General features: G+C 45.0%; 2 protein-coding genes across 3 annotated transcripts in view; one reads left to right on the top strand and one right to left on the bottom strand.

Moving 5' to 3' along the window:
• PI4KA (phosphatidylinositol 4-kinase alpha) overlaps positions 1 to 11,298 on the bottom strand; it is a 162,055-nt gene extending 150,757 nt beyond the window's left edge. For both annotated transcript variants that reach the window (XM_044275544.1, XM_044275545.1), the window contains exon 1: positions 11,148 to 11,298. In XM_044275544.1, the coding sequence (XP_044131479.1) occupies positions 11,148 to 11,285 (138 nt within the window). In that variant the 5' untranslated portion in view covers positions 11,286 to 11,298. The remainder of the gene's footprint in view (positions 1 to 11,147) is intronic.
• A 210-nt stretch (positions 11,299 to 11,508) lies between these two features.
• Positions 11,509 to 16,564, top strand: part of SNAP29 (synaptosome associated protein 29) — a 28,557-nt gene continuing 23,501 nt past the window's right edge. The window contains exons 1-2 of the mRNA XM_044275548.1: positions 11,509 to 11,642; positions 11,730 to 11,979. Coding sequence (XP_044131483.1) covers positions 11,740 to 11,979 — 240 coding nt within the window. The 5' untranslated portion in view covers positions 11,509 to 11,642; positions 11,730 to 11,739. The remainder of the gene's footprint in view (positions 11,643 to 11,729; positions 11,980 to 16,564) is intronic.

Here is a 16,564-nt window from a genome sequence, read left to right as displayed (position 1 = left end):
ATATCATATGTTAGTTTCACCTTTTAAGTTGCATTACTGAAATAAATGAACTTTGCACGATATTCAAATTTTTCGAGTTTCATCTGTATATATACACACACACACACACACACACACACACACACACAATCTTCTAGGTTCTAATTGATTACTTTCTACGAATGAAGAAACAACTCCGCAGGCAAGAGCTCAGAAGCCTGCACCAAAAGGAACATCATCTTTACAATGAAATCCAGCCAAAATATGTCATAGATACATGTGAGAAGACCCTACTGGTGGACTCTGTAATCCTAGACCACCACTGATGTCCAGAATGAAAGGGTCCAGTGCTTAAAAGGGGCTGTCGCCATACAACAACTTCACTCTATCCACAAGATAGAATAAGTGTCTGATCTGTAGGGGTCCAAATGCTGCAGGCTTTGTGAACATGAGAAAGAGGGTCCAATGTGAACAGCACAGTGGCTTGGGGGTCCTAGGTTTGAATCCAACTAATCTGCATGGAGTTTGTATGTTCTCTCCGTGTTTGCGTGGGTTTCCAGTTTCCTCCTACACTCAAAAGACATATCAATAGGGAACTTATATTCCCCAGATGGCGGCGCGCACAGGCGTAGAGACTTGGAGCTTTCAGGGCAGGGCTACCAAAATAAGTTTTATATTCATGAGCATTACTACAATGACAATAAGTCGGCTTTAACATTTGTGTCGGAAGCTTCCATCACAGAATTCGTCAAAAATAGAGAGAAAAGGACATTTTTCACCGTAAAAAAAAAACAAAAAAAAAAAAACATTTTCCTGAAAGTAAACCTAATGCATCCCATAACAGTCCGTTAGGCTCTGTTCCTGTCAGTTATTTGCCAAATCCGCCACTTCCGTTAATTTTGTTCTTCTGCTCCTATAACGAAGCAGAACAAAAATAATAGCAGCAAACAAGCATTGGACTGACAGATTTAAAAAGCAAATCGGCTATGTCTGGTAGCTCTAAATAGTTGAATGGAGTGACAGCACACATTTGTGTCCGCCGCTCCATTTACACAGGGGAACACGGGCATCTGTTCTCGTGATCAGTGGGGGCATCCACTAAATCAGACACTTGTCCTTATGTGGATAGGGGATGTCGTAATGGGACTACACTTTTAATTTAAAGGGAACCAGTCACCTGGATTTTGGGTATAGAGCTGAGGACACGGGTTGCTAGATGGCCACTAGCACATCCGCAATACCCAGTCCCCATAGCTCTGTGTGCTTTTATTGTGTCAAAAAAACGATTTGATACATATGCAAATTAACCCGAGATGAGTCCTGTACGTGAGATGAGTCAGGGACAGGACTCATCTCAGGTTAATTTGCATATGTATCAAATCGTCTTTTTGACACAATAAAAGCACACAGAGCTATGGGGCCTGGGTATTGCGGATGTGCTAGCGGCCATCTAGCAACCCGTGTCCTCAGCTCTATACTCAAAATCCCGGTGACAGGTTCCCTTTAATTATCTAGCACTACTCAGAGATTTGGGTTATTCAAAACCTGACATCATTCTGACATTTGACTAGTCTTTTGCCTAGGAACCTGCATTCATTTCCATTAACTGTTTAAGGGCAGCACAGTATGGAAACTGGTCTTATCTGCCATTAACTCAAACTACACACACAAAAAAAAAAACCACGATTAGTTATCAAACTATATAGCGGACATACTGTAGTTATATACAGATACAGAGCAGCCCCTCAGTCACTGCTGAGACAGGATGGGGCGGAGGTAGAGAAGCCCTGCCCTGATGACAGCAGGCCCATAACTATATATGCATAAGTCCACTGTATTCTTTCATAACTACTATTTGCACAATACACTGTCTTGGCCTTTAAAAGGGGTCATCCGAGCCTGGAGATGCTCCCCCACATGCCCGGGCCCCTCACACTGATTCTACTTACCTGGCTCACCGCAACTCTCCTGGTCCCCACACCCAATGGTAGGCGGTGACAGGGACAAGCCTCCCTAGCACTGGATGTTTTCATCCTCGCACGGGGAAAAGCAGCGGCGGCCATGCTGTCCTATTTAAAGGGGTATCTCATGATAAATGTAAAAAATGAAAATAAGACATCATATAGGACATGATAATCTCTTTCTAACAAAGTTAGAACCAATTGCTCGGATAGATTTATTTCAAGCTGGCATCTCAGGGTCCGGGTCCTTTCTGCTACCGCTCTCTCCCTATGACAGCCCAGGGGGCATGTCCTGTCTGCTGCAGCTGGTTGCAAAGGACGAAACAGTGGACAGAGAAATTAGAAAAAGAGCAAACAGTAGGTGGCGGTATAAAGATTTCATTGAACAGCTCAGTGACTATACTAAATTTTTAGTTACGTGTAATTACAAAAGTATTCAGTCCAGGTCCTGTGACTATGGGGTGCGCTGCCCAGGAAGCAGGGAGTAATACTTTCCTCCCAAACGCCGTACACTTATAATCTGCTGTTGGCTGAAGGAGCACGCAGAAGAATGACAGGCAAGATGAATGAATTTCGAGCAGTCCGGTGGAATTATTATTAGGAATAGTCCCACATTTAAGAAGCCTCTGTCAGCATGATTAACCCTACTAACCCAGGCATGCTACCTGATAGGGCTCATCATGCTAATTAAAACGACACCCGTCTTTATGCTAAAAAGCTGCATATATATCTGTGTTTTATTCATATGCAAATGAGCACGTTGGAGGACCAGGGTGCGGGGCTGAATCCTTGGAGCACTGCTTGTGTAACACCCACTGTGCTCTGCACACTCCCCCTCTCCTTGATTGACAGAGCTAGACATCAGCATGCTGAGAGCAGAGCTGTGTCCTAGTACATATAATATACTCTACGTATTATAGCCTTGCTATGTTGGGAATTGTGGTTTTCTATGCTCAGAAAGCTAATCAATATTTCAGAGTTATTCGCAGGCACAATCTATACTTATAAAAAAAAAAAAATATATGATAAGGCTGTAGCCTGGAGTTAAGTGATCAGTCTTGCATGTAGATGTTCCAGGTTCAAATCCAAGGAAAGACTTACATTTTCTTTTCTATTTTATCTCCCTCATTTAACCCATAATAGTGGCTATAGCCTTACAATATTGAGAATAGAAAGCTAATACATATTATGCTACTTTCACACTAGCGTTTTTTGCGAATCCGTCATGGATCTGCAAAAACGCTTCCGTTACAATAATAAAACCGCATGCATCCGTCATGAACGAATCCGGTTGTATTATAGCCATGACGGATCCATCTTGAACTCCATTGAAAGTCAATAGGGGACGGATCCGTTTTCTATTGTGCCAGATTGTGTCAAAGAAAACGGATCCGTCCCTTGACTTACATTGTGTGCCAGGACGGATCCGTTTGGCTCCGCTTCGTCAAGCGGACAGCAAAACGCTGCAGGCAGCATTTTGGCGTCTGCCTCCAGAGCGGAAGGGTGAGCAAACGGAGGCGAACTGATACATTCTGAGCGGATACTTTTCCATTCAGAATGCATTAGGGCAAAACTGATCCGTTTTGGACCGCTTGTGAGAGCCCTGAACGGATCTCAAAAACAGAAAGCCAAAACGCCAGTGTGAAAGTAGCCTTACTGGTGTCTTTAGGCCTCTTTCACACAAGCGTGACGGATTGGCTCAGTCACGCTCGAAATTAAGTCAGTTTTGTTTGCGATTGCATTCAGTGTTTCAGTTTTTTCCGCACTGATGCAATGCGTTTGCGCGTGACAAAAAAAAACAGAAGGTTTACAAACATCTCCTATCAGTGAAAAACGCACGGCATCCGAACTTGCTTCCGGATGCAATGCGTTTTTCACTGAAGCCTTAAACTCTATGGGGCCAGGGCTGTGTGAAAACACACTATATAGCACATGCTGCGTTTTTCACGCAACACAGAACTGATGCGTGAAAAAAAGCTCATGTACACAGAGCCATTGACATGAATGTCACACATTGCACCCGCGCGGAAAACTCACTTGTGTGAAAGGGGCCTTATACTCATATATTGTACCTGTGAATAAATCAGCAATATGTATTAGCTTTCTAAGCATAGAAAATCTCTATAATTAAAATACAGACATATACCCACATGACAACAAGGGGCTATTCTGGAAAATACATAACTAAGAGCACACTGTAAACCAATTACAAAACGTCCCTAAAGCAGCACTAAAACACTGAGCAGGTATCCCACAAGGTCAGTTCTTAGTACCCCTTATTAACTATACTTTTACAGTGATTTAATAAAGATTATGGCATTTTTTTACCGATACTGTGGATGCGGATACAACTGGGGTGCTCCTCATCATAAATTAGGCACATCAATGGCAGTTCATGCACCTGGTGTAAAAAGCACTCCACCTCCTGGCTGGAGTAGTATTTTGCAACATTTACACCAGTTTCCCATTTTGAACACGGCATGAAACTTGTGCAACTAAAAAAAAGGAACTTGAGACTTTAACAATTAAAGGCAATCTGTGACCTTGTTTTAGCCTATAGAGATGCGGAGATGCACGGCTAGATCGCCGCTAGCAGGTCCGCAATATACCTGTTCCACAGCGCTGTGCGCTTTTATTGTTTAAAAAATGATTTTAGAGATATGTAAATGAGCCTGTAAGGAGCCCAAGGGGCTGTACTAACCTTCTTGGAGCCCAGCCACGCCCCCTGTGAAGGAGCCCAGCACCGCCTGCGTCCTCCAAATCTCCTTGCTCACAAAGTTAGATCGCCGTAATCTCGCGATGCGCAGTTCCATCCCTGAGGCTGATGCCAGCACAGGGAAGGAACACTATGCCGGCACTGCGCTCGCGCATCACGAGATTACGGCGATCTAACTGTGAGCAAGGAGGAGAGTCGGAGGACGCAGGCGGAGCTGGGCTCCTTCACAGGGGGCGTGGCTGGACGCCAAGAAGGTTAGTACAGCCCCTTGGGCTCCTTACCAGGCTCATTTACATATCTATAAAATCATTTTAACACAATAGAAGCTCACAGCCCTATGGGACAGGTATATCGCGAACATGTAGAAATGAAGCGATCAATCCAGCATCGAAGTTTAGAAAATATTGTGGGTTTCTTTATTCAGTGTAGTACAGATCCATACAGTGACAGCATCACCTCAGTGTTCCAAATGAACGTCTACGCATTTCGAACAAACATGTTCTTAGTCGTGACTAATCAGAAATCCAACTGGCCATGTCTATATAGGCTAGTCGCAACCTCTCCTCCCACATCCAGGTGGTGACTGGAAGGAGCTGATTGCGGCAGCCACGTGCATGTCCGCAGCTCTATAAGCTAAAACGAGGTGACAGAATCCCTTTAAACTAGTCTCAAGTCCATTGATAAATGATCCTCAGTGTGTGCAAAAAAACACCCAAAAAAACTTTAGGTAAAAAAAAAAAAAAAAGTTGAAAAATGCCAGAGGCTAATTCATTTGAGTTAGGATCCTAAATCTGTAGGCACTACTGAACTTGGTAATCAGATGAAATCCGCAATGGAATGCCTACATTCTTAATAAAAATTCCAAACATGACACAATTCTCATCAAAATGTAGAAGTTCTGCAAATAGTATAACTATATTTCAGGTGCTTTACACAATGGCCAAGTTTACACATTGCTTTTGTGCTGCGGTCTAAAAATTCACAAAAAATAAAAAAAATAGCGTTGTGTTAATGTCAGCAGTACATGACAGTATGCTTTATAACTCCCTGCCTGCCTGCTGCCGTTCTCTCAAAATAAAGACTTTTATAATATGCTAATGAGCCTCTAGGTGCTATTGGGGCATTGCTGCAGCACCCAGAGGCTCCGTCTTCTCACCCTTTGGCACGCCCAGGTCCAGTTGATTGATGTCCGAGTTCTCCTCAGTGTCCCGTAAATCCGGCGCTTGCGCAGTCCCATTTAGTATTCAGCACAGGCACAGTAGGTGAAGGACGCGCTCCTGCTGCCGTCTTCCTCATTGCGCCTGCGCCGAATACTAAAAGGGACGGCGCGGGATTTACGGGACACTGAGGAGAACTCTGACGTCAAGTGTAAAAAAAAAAAAAAAAAACCCACCAAAATATTAAGTATGAATCACCCCCTGTCCCAATTTCACATATAAAATGTATAAACAATAAAACATATTACATATCGCCATGTCAGAAAAAGTACAAACTTTTAAAATATAAAAAATCTATGCGGTAAAATAAATAAAAACTGTGCGATTTGCCATTTTTTAAAATGTGGAATGCACGTGGCTTTTTTGGTTTATTTTTTTCGCGTGGTTTTGAATGGTATAGCGTATCGCAATACTTTTTTATGGCATCGAAACCGAATAAAAAATTTGGTATCGCAACAACTCTACGTGGAATATACATATATACAAAGAATTGCATGAAAACTGCACTTGAACCGTATCTGGTTCAAATGGTGCGTTTTAGATAAATCTCTTGACTCATAGGGGTTTAACCACTGAAGAAGTAACAAGTGTATGTTCCGAAACGCGTTTGGTTTGGCTACCCCTTATGTACAAGTGTCCTGATATGGCTATTTCTTCATGACCATTCCTTTATGGATCTCTCCAGAGTTGCTCTCATTTGAATCTGAGAGGCGGTCCGGCTCGGTTCCACTTACCACGCGGACGGCATCTTTCCTGACACACGAGACAAGCATACTTACTTTGGGACTCACGGATAAGAGTGAATATCCAGAGATAAGATCTCTCTGTGCCGAAGACCACGTGGGACGCCACGGCAGGCACATCAAACTGAGAGTAAAGACTGTGCCCTAATCCGTGTGCACATTGCCAGAGATCTCCGGACACACATCCTTTATTCCATGCATGGATTTTTAGGTGAGATTTTAACACTTGAATACACACATTGGCGATTGCGGTACACTGCTCAGTATTTGATACGGACATTATCTTCATATACCTATTTGGATATCACTGCATATACCCACCTAAGCTTTAATGCTAGGTCAGAGAAAATCAAATGCATACTGACAACACTGTATCCTAATAGCATGTGTTTGCGATAGGATTAGCTACATAGACATCAACGGTACAGTGTTACGGTAAAACCATTCTCTCCACACAGATCACGGTGTAGTGGAGAATTCCGAATGGAATAACATCTGAAGATAATACCCAAGTTATCACGGAAGTAGAAAGCCTTGTGTCTGGCACAGCGGCCTCCCTATACGAGACTAGGATTCTAGACTCCCTACCACAGGGGACCTATGTCACACAGTTTATGTATTTGTAATACTACCTCCAATTTATTTTTTATTTTATTTTGTATTTGTAATTAAAGTTCTTAACTATATACAGTACAGACCAAAAGTTTGGACACACCTTCTCATTCAAAGAGTTTTCTTTATTTTCATGACTATGAAAATTGTAGATTCACACTGAAGGCATCAAAACTATGAATTGACACATGTGGAATTATATACATAACAAAAAAGTGTGAAACAACTGAAAATATGTCATATTCTAGGTTCTTCAAAGTAGCCACCTTTTGCTTTGCACACTCTTGGCATTCTCTTGATGAGCTTCAAGAGGTAGTCACCTGAAATGGTTTTCACTTCACAGGTGTGCCCTGTCAGGTTTAATAAGTGGGATTTCTTTCCTTATAAATGGGGTTGGGACCATCAGTTTCCTTGTGGAGAAGTCAGGTGGATACACAGCTGATAGTCCTACTGAATAGACTGTTAGAATTTGTATTATGACAAGAAAAAAGCAGCTAAGTAAAGAAAAACGAGTGGCCATCATTACTTTAAGAAATGAAGGTCAGTCAGCCAAAAAATTGGGAAAACTTTGAAAGTAAGGGCTATTTGACCATGAAGGAGAGTGATGGGGTGCTGCGCCAGATGACCTGACCTCCACAGTCACCGGACCTGAACCCAATCGAGATGGTTTGGGGTGAGCTGGACCGCAGAGTGAAGGCAAAAGGGCCAACAAGTGCTAAGCATCTCTGGGAACTCCTTCAAGACTGTTGGTTTTGATGCCTTCAGTGTGAATCTACAATATTCATAGTCATGAAAATAAAGAAAACTCTTTCAATGAGAAGGTGTGTCCAAACTTTTGGTCTGTACTGTATTTTGATCAAAACACATCTGAGCCTGCCTACCAAGCGCCAAAGTGGTCTCAGGTCAGGCGGGTCCTACGCTAAACCTACCTAAGCCATTGGGCTTCTATGTTTTTTATTTTTTCTGTGATTTTTTTTGTCCAAGAGCACAGTGACCAGTCACCTCATCAGCAGTGCCCAGATGACAACAGATGAGAGGCACATGGCGCTTTTATAATTTCACGTTCTGCCCAATACTATAATTATATATATATATATATATATATATATATATATATATATATATATATATATATATATATATATATATATATATATATATATATATATATATAAGAAAGGCATTTACAAGCACTAGAGCAGCACGCCAGTAATCACATTAACACTAGGCACAGCCTTTACGTTGTAATGAGATGAGATGAATGAGGGCATGGTCAGGGCACACTTGCTGCATATCACATGTCAAACTGGAAGGGTTTTATCACCATCACAGATACCGAGCATTCACATTTTGCAGCCGGCAGTTGTATTATATAACAGCAAGCAACTAAACCCAGCAAGGCAAGTGACCTGGAGAAATCTGATGCATACCTATATATCCTAACACCCCATAAAACTTCAATGGCCGATTCACTGCTTTAATCCTGCAACGTGTAATTCAGATATTCTAGTAGTATAGCAGCGGTCTCCAGAACAGATTAGCTCTTGCTCACTTGGCCCTCTCTGCGTCTCCTATAGACTTGCACAGGGCGCGCTGCACACATGCTCTGCATCACTTCATAAAATGGCTCCTTGCCTGGTAGTCAACAGGAGGAGGAACTGGAGCACGCCAGACAAAAACAGATACAGAGGGTTATGTGTAATGTTCCCCAACCTGTGGTTCTCCAGCTGTTGCAAAACTACAACACCCATCATGCCCTGACAGCTTGCAGCTATCAGGATGATTGGAGATGTGGTTTTGGAACAGCCTAGCGTGTAGCATCAAAGTATGACACTATGTAGGCTCTTCCGCTGCGTAGCTGCAGGTGTTTAATCTGCAGCATTTTACAGTAGTAGTAATATGGATGAGATTTACAGGGGTTTTCTGAGAGGAGAATATTGATGACTTACCCTCCGGATTGGTCGTTAATATCTAATAGGGTCTGACCCCCACTGATCATCTGCTTGAAGAGGCCAGTGATGTCACATGGCCTAGGCGCAGCTTAGACCCATTCAAATGAATGGGCCTAGGCTGCAATACCAAGCACAGCCACTATACAATTTACAGCGCTGTACTGGGTATGCTGTGAGGTGCCAGCAGTCAGACTTCCACCGACTGATGGACTATCCTGAGGTCATCAGTAATCTACTCCAAGAAAACCCTCAATTCTCATCCACGCACTGCGTAAAAATGATGGCCCAGATTTACTAATCCTAAAAATGGCATAAAGTTAGACAGGATTTGGAGACCTGCACCAGACAGGTGCTTGGGCTGGATGATACATCTGGTGCAGGGATAGACACTTAGGACTCCATTGGTTGGCTTAGGCCTTATTATCACAGTGAGGCTTTTTACGCCAGTATTAGTTTTCCCCCTGCGTTGCTGTTAGGTTTGTCTACTTTATGATGAGGCGCGGGCCGAATTATAAATCAGGTGCATCTGTGGCAGTTCTTGCAGCTGGCGTAGTTGTTCACTAACGTTTACACCCGGAAATGTTAGTACTTGCTCGGGCAGGAGACCCTGGCACAGCCCCTGACTCGCCCTGCCTAACTGGTGGACACAGCATAAATCCGGATGTGTGACTATACTGTTGCACGGAGAGTTAAAAAAACAGGGACTTGTGACCATTTTACAAAGAAATCCATTATACTCTGTCTGTGGAGGCTCCAGTCCTGGTTTTGGCTCACAATCACCGATGTGTGAATTAGGCCTTACTTTGAGAAAGATTTTTAAGCTAGAAATTTTGTGAATTTACAGCAACAAATTGTGCATCTTAGGCCCCACCTACTATCCCATGAAGCTCCGCCCCCTTGTTGAGCATGATGGGGGAAAAAGCGTAGAAACCTTAAAAGTGTTTTCTGAGATTTTTATACTTATGACATATTCTCAGGATAGGTGGGGGTCTGACACCCGGGACCCCCGCCGATCAGCTTTTTGCAAAGGCACGAGAGCTCCTGTGAGACGGTGTTCCACATGTTGTGGTGAAGTAAATGGGACATGTCCTATGTTTTTTTGAGCGTGGCCGCATGGATGCGGAGACACACCGAAGGAATCCATGGAGCTCCGCCACCAAATATAGGCCCATGTCCTATGCTTTGCCACAACATTCGGAGCACGGAGCCATTGAAGTCAATGGGACTGCACCGTAATGCGGCATGCACACAGCCGGTAACCGTGTTTTGCAGGCCACAAACCACTTACAGCAGTATGAATGAGGCCTTAGGCCCTCTCACACGAGCAAGTTTTCCACGCGGGTTCAATGCGTAACATGAACGCATAGCACCCGAAACTGAATCCTAACTTATTCATTTCAATGGGTCTGTGTACATGAGCAGTTTTTTTCACGCATCAGTTCTGCGCTGAGTGAAAAATTGCAGCATGTTCTATATTCTACGTTTTTCACGCAGCCCTGACCCCTAGAAATGAATGAATCTTCAGTGAAAAATGTATTGCATCCGCAAGCAAGACTAGCAATCTCAGGGGGAGGGTCGCCTCCGCGTCCTGGGGTCCAGTAACAGTCGGGGGTCTGCATATTACAATTTTTAGACAAATAGGGGTCAAAAACCCCCTATAAACAATCAGATCTTCATCATAGCATCTGATCCAGACCAGATCTTTACTCTAGGAGGTGATACTCCCTGACGAGTGCAAGCCATGAATGGACTCGCCCAGTGACAGGTAATGGCAGTCAGTGACAGGCACACAGCTTCCCTCCTCCCACTCTGACAGCCGGAATGGAAACAAGTCCGGCAAGTAAGAGGTTAATGTCAGTCACGCACCAGTTCCCCCTCCCCAGGACTCCTCTGCCCCGGGAGGGGGACTCCTTCAGTAACTTTCCCCCTGCAGCCAACACCTCCCCAAAAGCGCGCTCCCGCCTCACCTTCTCCAAGGCCGCCGGCCGCTGCACTGCCAGGGAGCGGGCCAGGGACAGCACTGTGTTAAAATAAAACCCCCGAGAGTTACTGCTGCCCCCCTTGGCCGCCATGTTTCTCCCGGAGCCGTCAGATGACGTCAACATGACCAGATCACATGACCAGTAAAGAAGAGGAGGAGGGCTTCCATCCCTCGTTACCGTGGCAACTGTATCCGGGCGACATACAGGAAGCTACTTCCGGTATCTATACAAAAACATGGATTAAGCAGAGGTATATACACACATCTAATGACAGCAATTACCGTATTCAGTTGCCAGCACCAACGTATTCTCTCTCTTTTTTTTTTTTACTCGCTTTACGGTACAGCAGTGCGGGCGGAAGTTGACTCTACAGACTGTGGTGACGTCAGCAGAAGGGCGGAAGTGAGCTAGAACGGTCAGGCGAGCAGCAGGTGCTGAGCTCCGGGGTGTTGTAGGCTTGTCAGCCGGGGTTGTTTACCGGTAAGATGCCTATACAGCGTCACTGATGTACATGTGTGGTCTGAGGGGCTTCATGTCACGTGACTTGTGTCTTCTTCCACACTGCAGATTCATCGTCATGTCTAGGAACTATAACCCCTTCGATGAAGAGGAGGATGAGGACTTCAAGCCTGTCAAGTGGAACAGTGAAGAGGACCCCTATGAATCCCCAGCGGATAGGAGAAGGCGGGAGGAGGCAGACAGGCAGAGGTCCCTGCAGCAAGAAGTGATGAGGAGGGCGCAGTCGGCAGTGGACAGCAGCAATAGATCTGTGTCCTTGATCTATGAGTCGGAGAAAGTCGGGGTGGAAACTGCTGAGGTGAGTGGCCTCTTTGTACATAGCCGTAAAAACACGCAGGCACCTCCTTTCTCTACACCCTATAAGTGTTGAGCGAGGTGGACTTTGATCCGAATTTCAGGAAAAATTAGATTCGCCACAAACCCGAATTTCCTTGCGTTTCTCGGTAACTAATCAATTTTTACCCCCTTAGATGCTACCTTCAATGATGATCGCGGCATCTGTGACTCACATTAAGCTGTTCAGGGGTTAATCAAGGGTTAAGAAAAAAATAATTATACTCACCTCATCCACTTGCTCACGGAAAGGCCGTCCGCTTGTGGCGTGATCACGTGGTGAGGTCATCACACTCGCTGCAGGTCCTTTGGTGGGTTTTCTTCAATCAAGACAGGAGCGGATGGCCTCTCCACAAGCAAGTGGATGAAGTGAGTATCATTTTTTTTAATTTTTATTAACCCCTGAACAGCTTATCCAATTGGTTTATCCAATACTAAAAACTGCCCCCCCCCCCGTCCCCCCCCCATATTCCTGTCCCCTCACAGGGAATATACTTACCCCACTCCTGGTCGGCGATGGGGACGGGGATGAGCCTCCCTAGAATCGCAGGTGACGCTAGGGAGGCTCGTCCCCGCCTGCCGTTGGCTGCTCGTCCCCGACACCGGATGTTTTCATCCGTGCATGGGGAGAAGCAGCGGTGGTGACCAGGAGCAAGTAATTCGCAACGAATAGAATTTCTTGCTGAAGTTCAGCCAAGCAGCTGTATCTGATTTTTCAAAACTTCGCTCATGTCTACACCTTATAAGGCTACTTTCACACTAGCGTTCGGGCGGATCCGTTCTGAACGGATCCGCCCATAATAATGCAGACGGAGGCTCCGTTCAGAACGGATCCGTCTGCATTATATTAGCTAAAAAAAGCTAAGTGTGAAAATAGCCTGGGACGGATCCGTCCAGACTTTCAATGTAAAGTCAATGGGGGACGGATCCGCTTGAAGATGAGCCACATTGTGGCATCTTCAAACGGATCCGTCCCCATTGACTTACATTGTAAGTCTGGACGGATCCGCACGCCTCCGCACGGCCAGGCGGACACCCGAACGCTGCAAGCAGCGTTCAGCTGTCCGCCTGTCCGTGCGGAGGCGAGCGGAGCGGAGGCTGAACGCCGCCAGACTGATGCAGTCTGAGCGGATCCGCCTCCATTCAGACTGCATCAGGGCTGGACGGCTGCGTTCGGGTCCGCTCGTGAGCTCCTTCAAACGGAGCTCACGAACGGAAACCCGAACGCTAGTGTGAAAGCAGCCTTATGAAAATTTTTTTTTTTTTTTTTTTTTTTTTTTTTTTTTAGAGTGATCATCTATCCTCTGGATAGGTCATCAGCATCTAATAGATTGGGGTCAATCAGATGCCGATGACCTATCCAGAGGATAGGTCGTCAGTTACAGACAGATGGATAACCCCTTTAAGAATTGGAAAATTAAATGAGCACGAGTCTCACCTACATGAGGGCTTGCAAAACAGTTAGGTATGTGACAGAGATTATAAAATGTCCTAAAATTCCTAATAAATATGTGCCATTCTCACAAGGAGAGCACCATTACAGACTTAAAGGGAACCTGTCATGTGGATATTTGATTATAATCTAACTAATTATATACAATCATTAACTACTAAAAAGTACCTTAGATGTATTCACTTACTGGTGGGACAGATGGTTGCCTCATAATATACACACAAAGATGCCACATGCTAATGAGCTGATTCGAGTCCAGCGTGATGTTATTGAGTCCAGCGTATATTTCATTCAGAGCTATAGCCACTCCCCTGCCCACCTGCTGCTGATTCCTATGGAAACAAACTGTCAATCAGCAGCAGGTGGGCGGGGAGAGTCAGGAGCTCATGAATATTCATGACTCATCATTATCAGCTGGAGCTTTTCAATACAAGATGTTGGCAGATTGACTGGGTCAATTAAAGAAAGTGACCCAGCATTTTGTTAAGAGAATAAGTCACTTATTTATGTTGCTCTTAGTTAGGACACCATAAAACTGGTGACAGGTTCCCTTTTAATACCCACCAAAATTCCTGTGGGCTTGGGCCCGCCCCTGAGGAGGCAAGGCAGCGGGTATATCAGTCATACAACATGTCAAAGGAAAAAATAAATTAAATTTAACCTAAATAACCCATTATTAACCACTAGCCTACCGCTATATTACTATATGTGACGGTAGTAGGGATTTTAAGAATGGCGCCCACTCCAGGGGCTTCAATGCTAGGTGAAATTCTGCTCCGAAATCTGCAATACAAACCGTTTTGCATCAGAATCCCTGTTGCAGATTTTGTGCCCTGTTTATTACACCATGCACTCTTAGAGGACGTTCACATGGTGGCTTTTTAAGCAGAATTTTGGCGCAGACAGTCACGTTAAAAACCCACCAGCGGCCGCGTCCTTTCTGCCTCCCATATATCTCAATGGGAGGCAGCGCTGAGGATTGCGGAGCCGCGGCTTAAAGCCATTGCTTTGCTGAGAAAGGACTTGGCCCTTATCGGCAAGGCTGCAAAATTTCATTGTGGCTTTCTTCGCGAAAATTCTGCTTAAAAAGCCGCTGTGTGAACATCCCCTTAGACCTTTTGGGGTCTCCTACCTCTACATCTTCTCAAACCCTTTGTTTTGTTTAGAACAGATATTAAAGGCCCCTTATTACAGGCCAACACAGCAGGCAACTATCAGAAACAATCTATTCAGTCCCAATAATTGCCTACTTGTTACAGGAGATGAGAGCTGCGTTTATATGCACAGATCTCCTCCGCTGTATGGGGATGAGTGATCGCTGCTGTGATTGCTCATCCCTGTAGAGAATCATGGTTTAGACAGGATGATCTGCTGCTGCCTGTGATTTATGTGTCTGCTCCTTCCTGATAATTGCCCCCATTGTTGGCCAGGGGGAGAAGTTGCATGCCTTTGTACATTAGCTTGACCTCCACTTCCAGAGTGTGAATGTTTATGCATTTCCTGAATGTATTTGTTCAGGGCACGTGATTGGCTATTTGCCATCTTCCAAAACATGGCTCAGGAAAGTGACTCTTATCAGATTGGCTAGTTTCACTTTTTTCCACCAGTATTAAACCTAATATATAAAGCTGAGTGTATGTATGTATGTCCGCTAAAGGAATCTGCTCCGTCGCATTTACAATCACAAAATTTTGCACAGCCGCCTACTGTGACTTGGGGAACCTCATAGACTATGTTTTGAGAGGAAATTTTCACCCTGCCTTTCCAATTATTTGCCAAAAAATACACTTAGTAACCTAACCGCCGAACCTACAGGAGCCATTGTCTGTTGGCTGTTGTGGCACTTAGTCTGGATATTCATCAGGTTGTACATAGCAACCAATCACAGCTCAGCTTCTATTTTGCTACAGGTCATTAATATGAGCACTGATTGGTTGCTATAGGCAACGGAGGACATTCTTAGTATAAGACGGCTTATGTGTGAGTTAATGATTTCTATTGTGACGCTTAGCCAACATTGTTGTGGAGGCTGATGTACCTCACATGACCTTAAGTGTATACTAATTCAGTGGGGTTTTATATACTGTCAATTAAAAAGATTAATGCCCGGTAAGAAAAGGAATTCGATTGGACGATTGTTGTCAGACGCTAAGAGAAAAGCCGTGGGGCGGGTTATTATGGAAATCGCTGTTAACGAGACGGGGTACTGTGGAGGTCACTAATAAAGGGGCACTCGCTGTGGAGGTCACTGTTAAGGGAGCAGGCCGCTGTGGAGGTCACTGTTAAGGGGGCAGGGGACTGTGGAGGCCACTATTAAAGGGGCAGCCGCTGTGGAGGTCACTGTTTAGGCAGCAGGTTACTGTTGAGGTCAGTTTTAAGGCAGCGGGGTACTGTGGCAGTCACTGTTAAAGGGGAGGGTGCTATGGAGGTCTCTCTTAACCACTACAGCACCGCCGTACGGAGGATCGCGTCCTGGCGACGGTCCTGTAATTCCTCCTGGGCGCGCCAGCTCATCCTCTCGCGAGACGCGAGATTTCCTGTGACCGCGCGCACACAGGCTCGCGCGTTCACAGGATCGCCAGGTAAACTAATGCATCTACAGCCTGCCAGCGGCGATAATTTTATATATTTTTTTAACTCCTAAAAGGTATATTAGACGCTGTTTTGATAACCGCGTCTAATATACCTGCTACCTGGTCCTCTGGTGGTCCCTTTTGCTTGGATCGACCACCAGAAGACACAGGCAGCTCTGTAAAGTAGCACCAAACACCACTACACTACACCCCCCCCCCCCCCCCGTCACTAACCCCTTATTAACCCCTGATCACCCCCCCATATAGACTCCCTGATCACCCCCCTGTCATTGATCACCCCCCCCGTAAGGCTCCATTCAGACGTCCGTATGTGTTTTGTAGATCCGTAAATCACGGACACCGCGGATCCGCAAAACACGGACACCGGCAATGTGCTTTCCGCATTTTGCGGATCCACACATTGCCAGAACTATATAGAAAATGCCTTTTCTTGTTCGCAATTGCGGACAAGAAAAGGACATATTCTATAGGCTCTACAAAAAACGCAGTGTTCGCCTGATCAG

Source organism: Bufo gargarizans, chromosome 1, assembly GCF_014858855.1.
Source record: "Bufo gargarizans isolate SCDJY-AF-19 chromosome 1, ASM1485885v1, whole genome shotgun sequence".
Taxonomy (NCBI): domain Eukaryota; kingdom Metazoa; phylum Chordata; class Amphibia; order Anura; family Bufonidae; genus Bufo; species Bufo gargarizans.
Note: the sequence above shows the minus strand (reverse complement) of the source record. Positions and strands in the feature narration are given on the sequence as shown.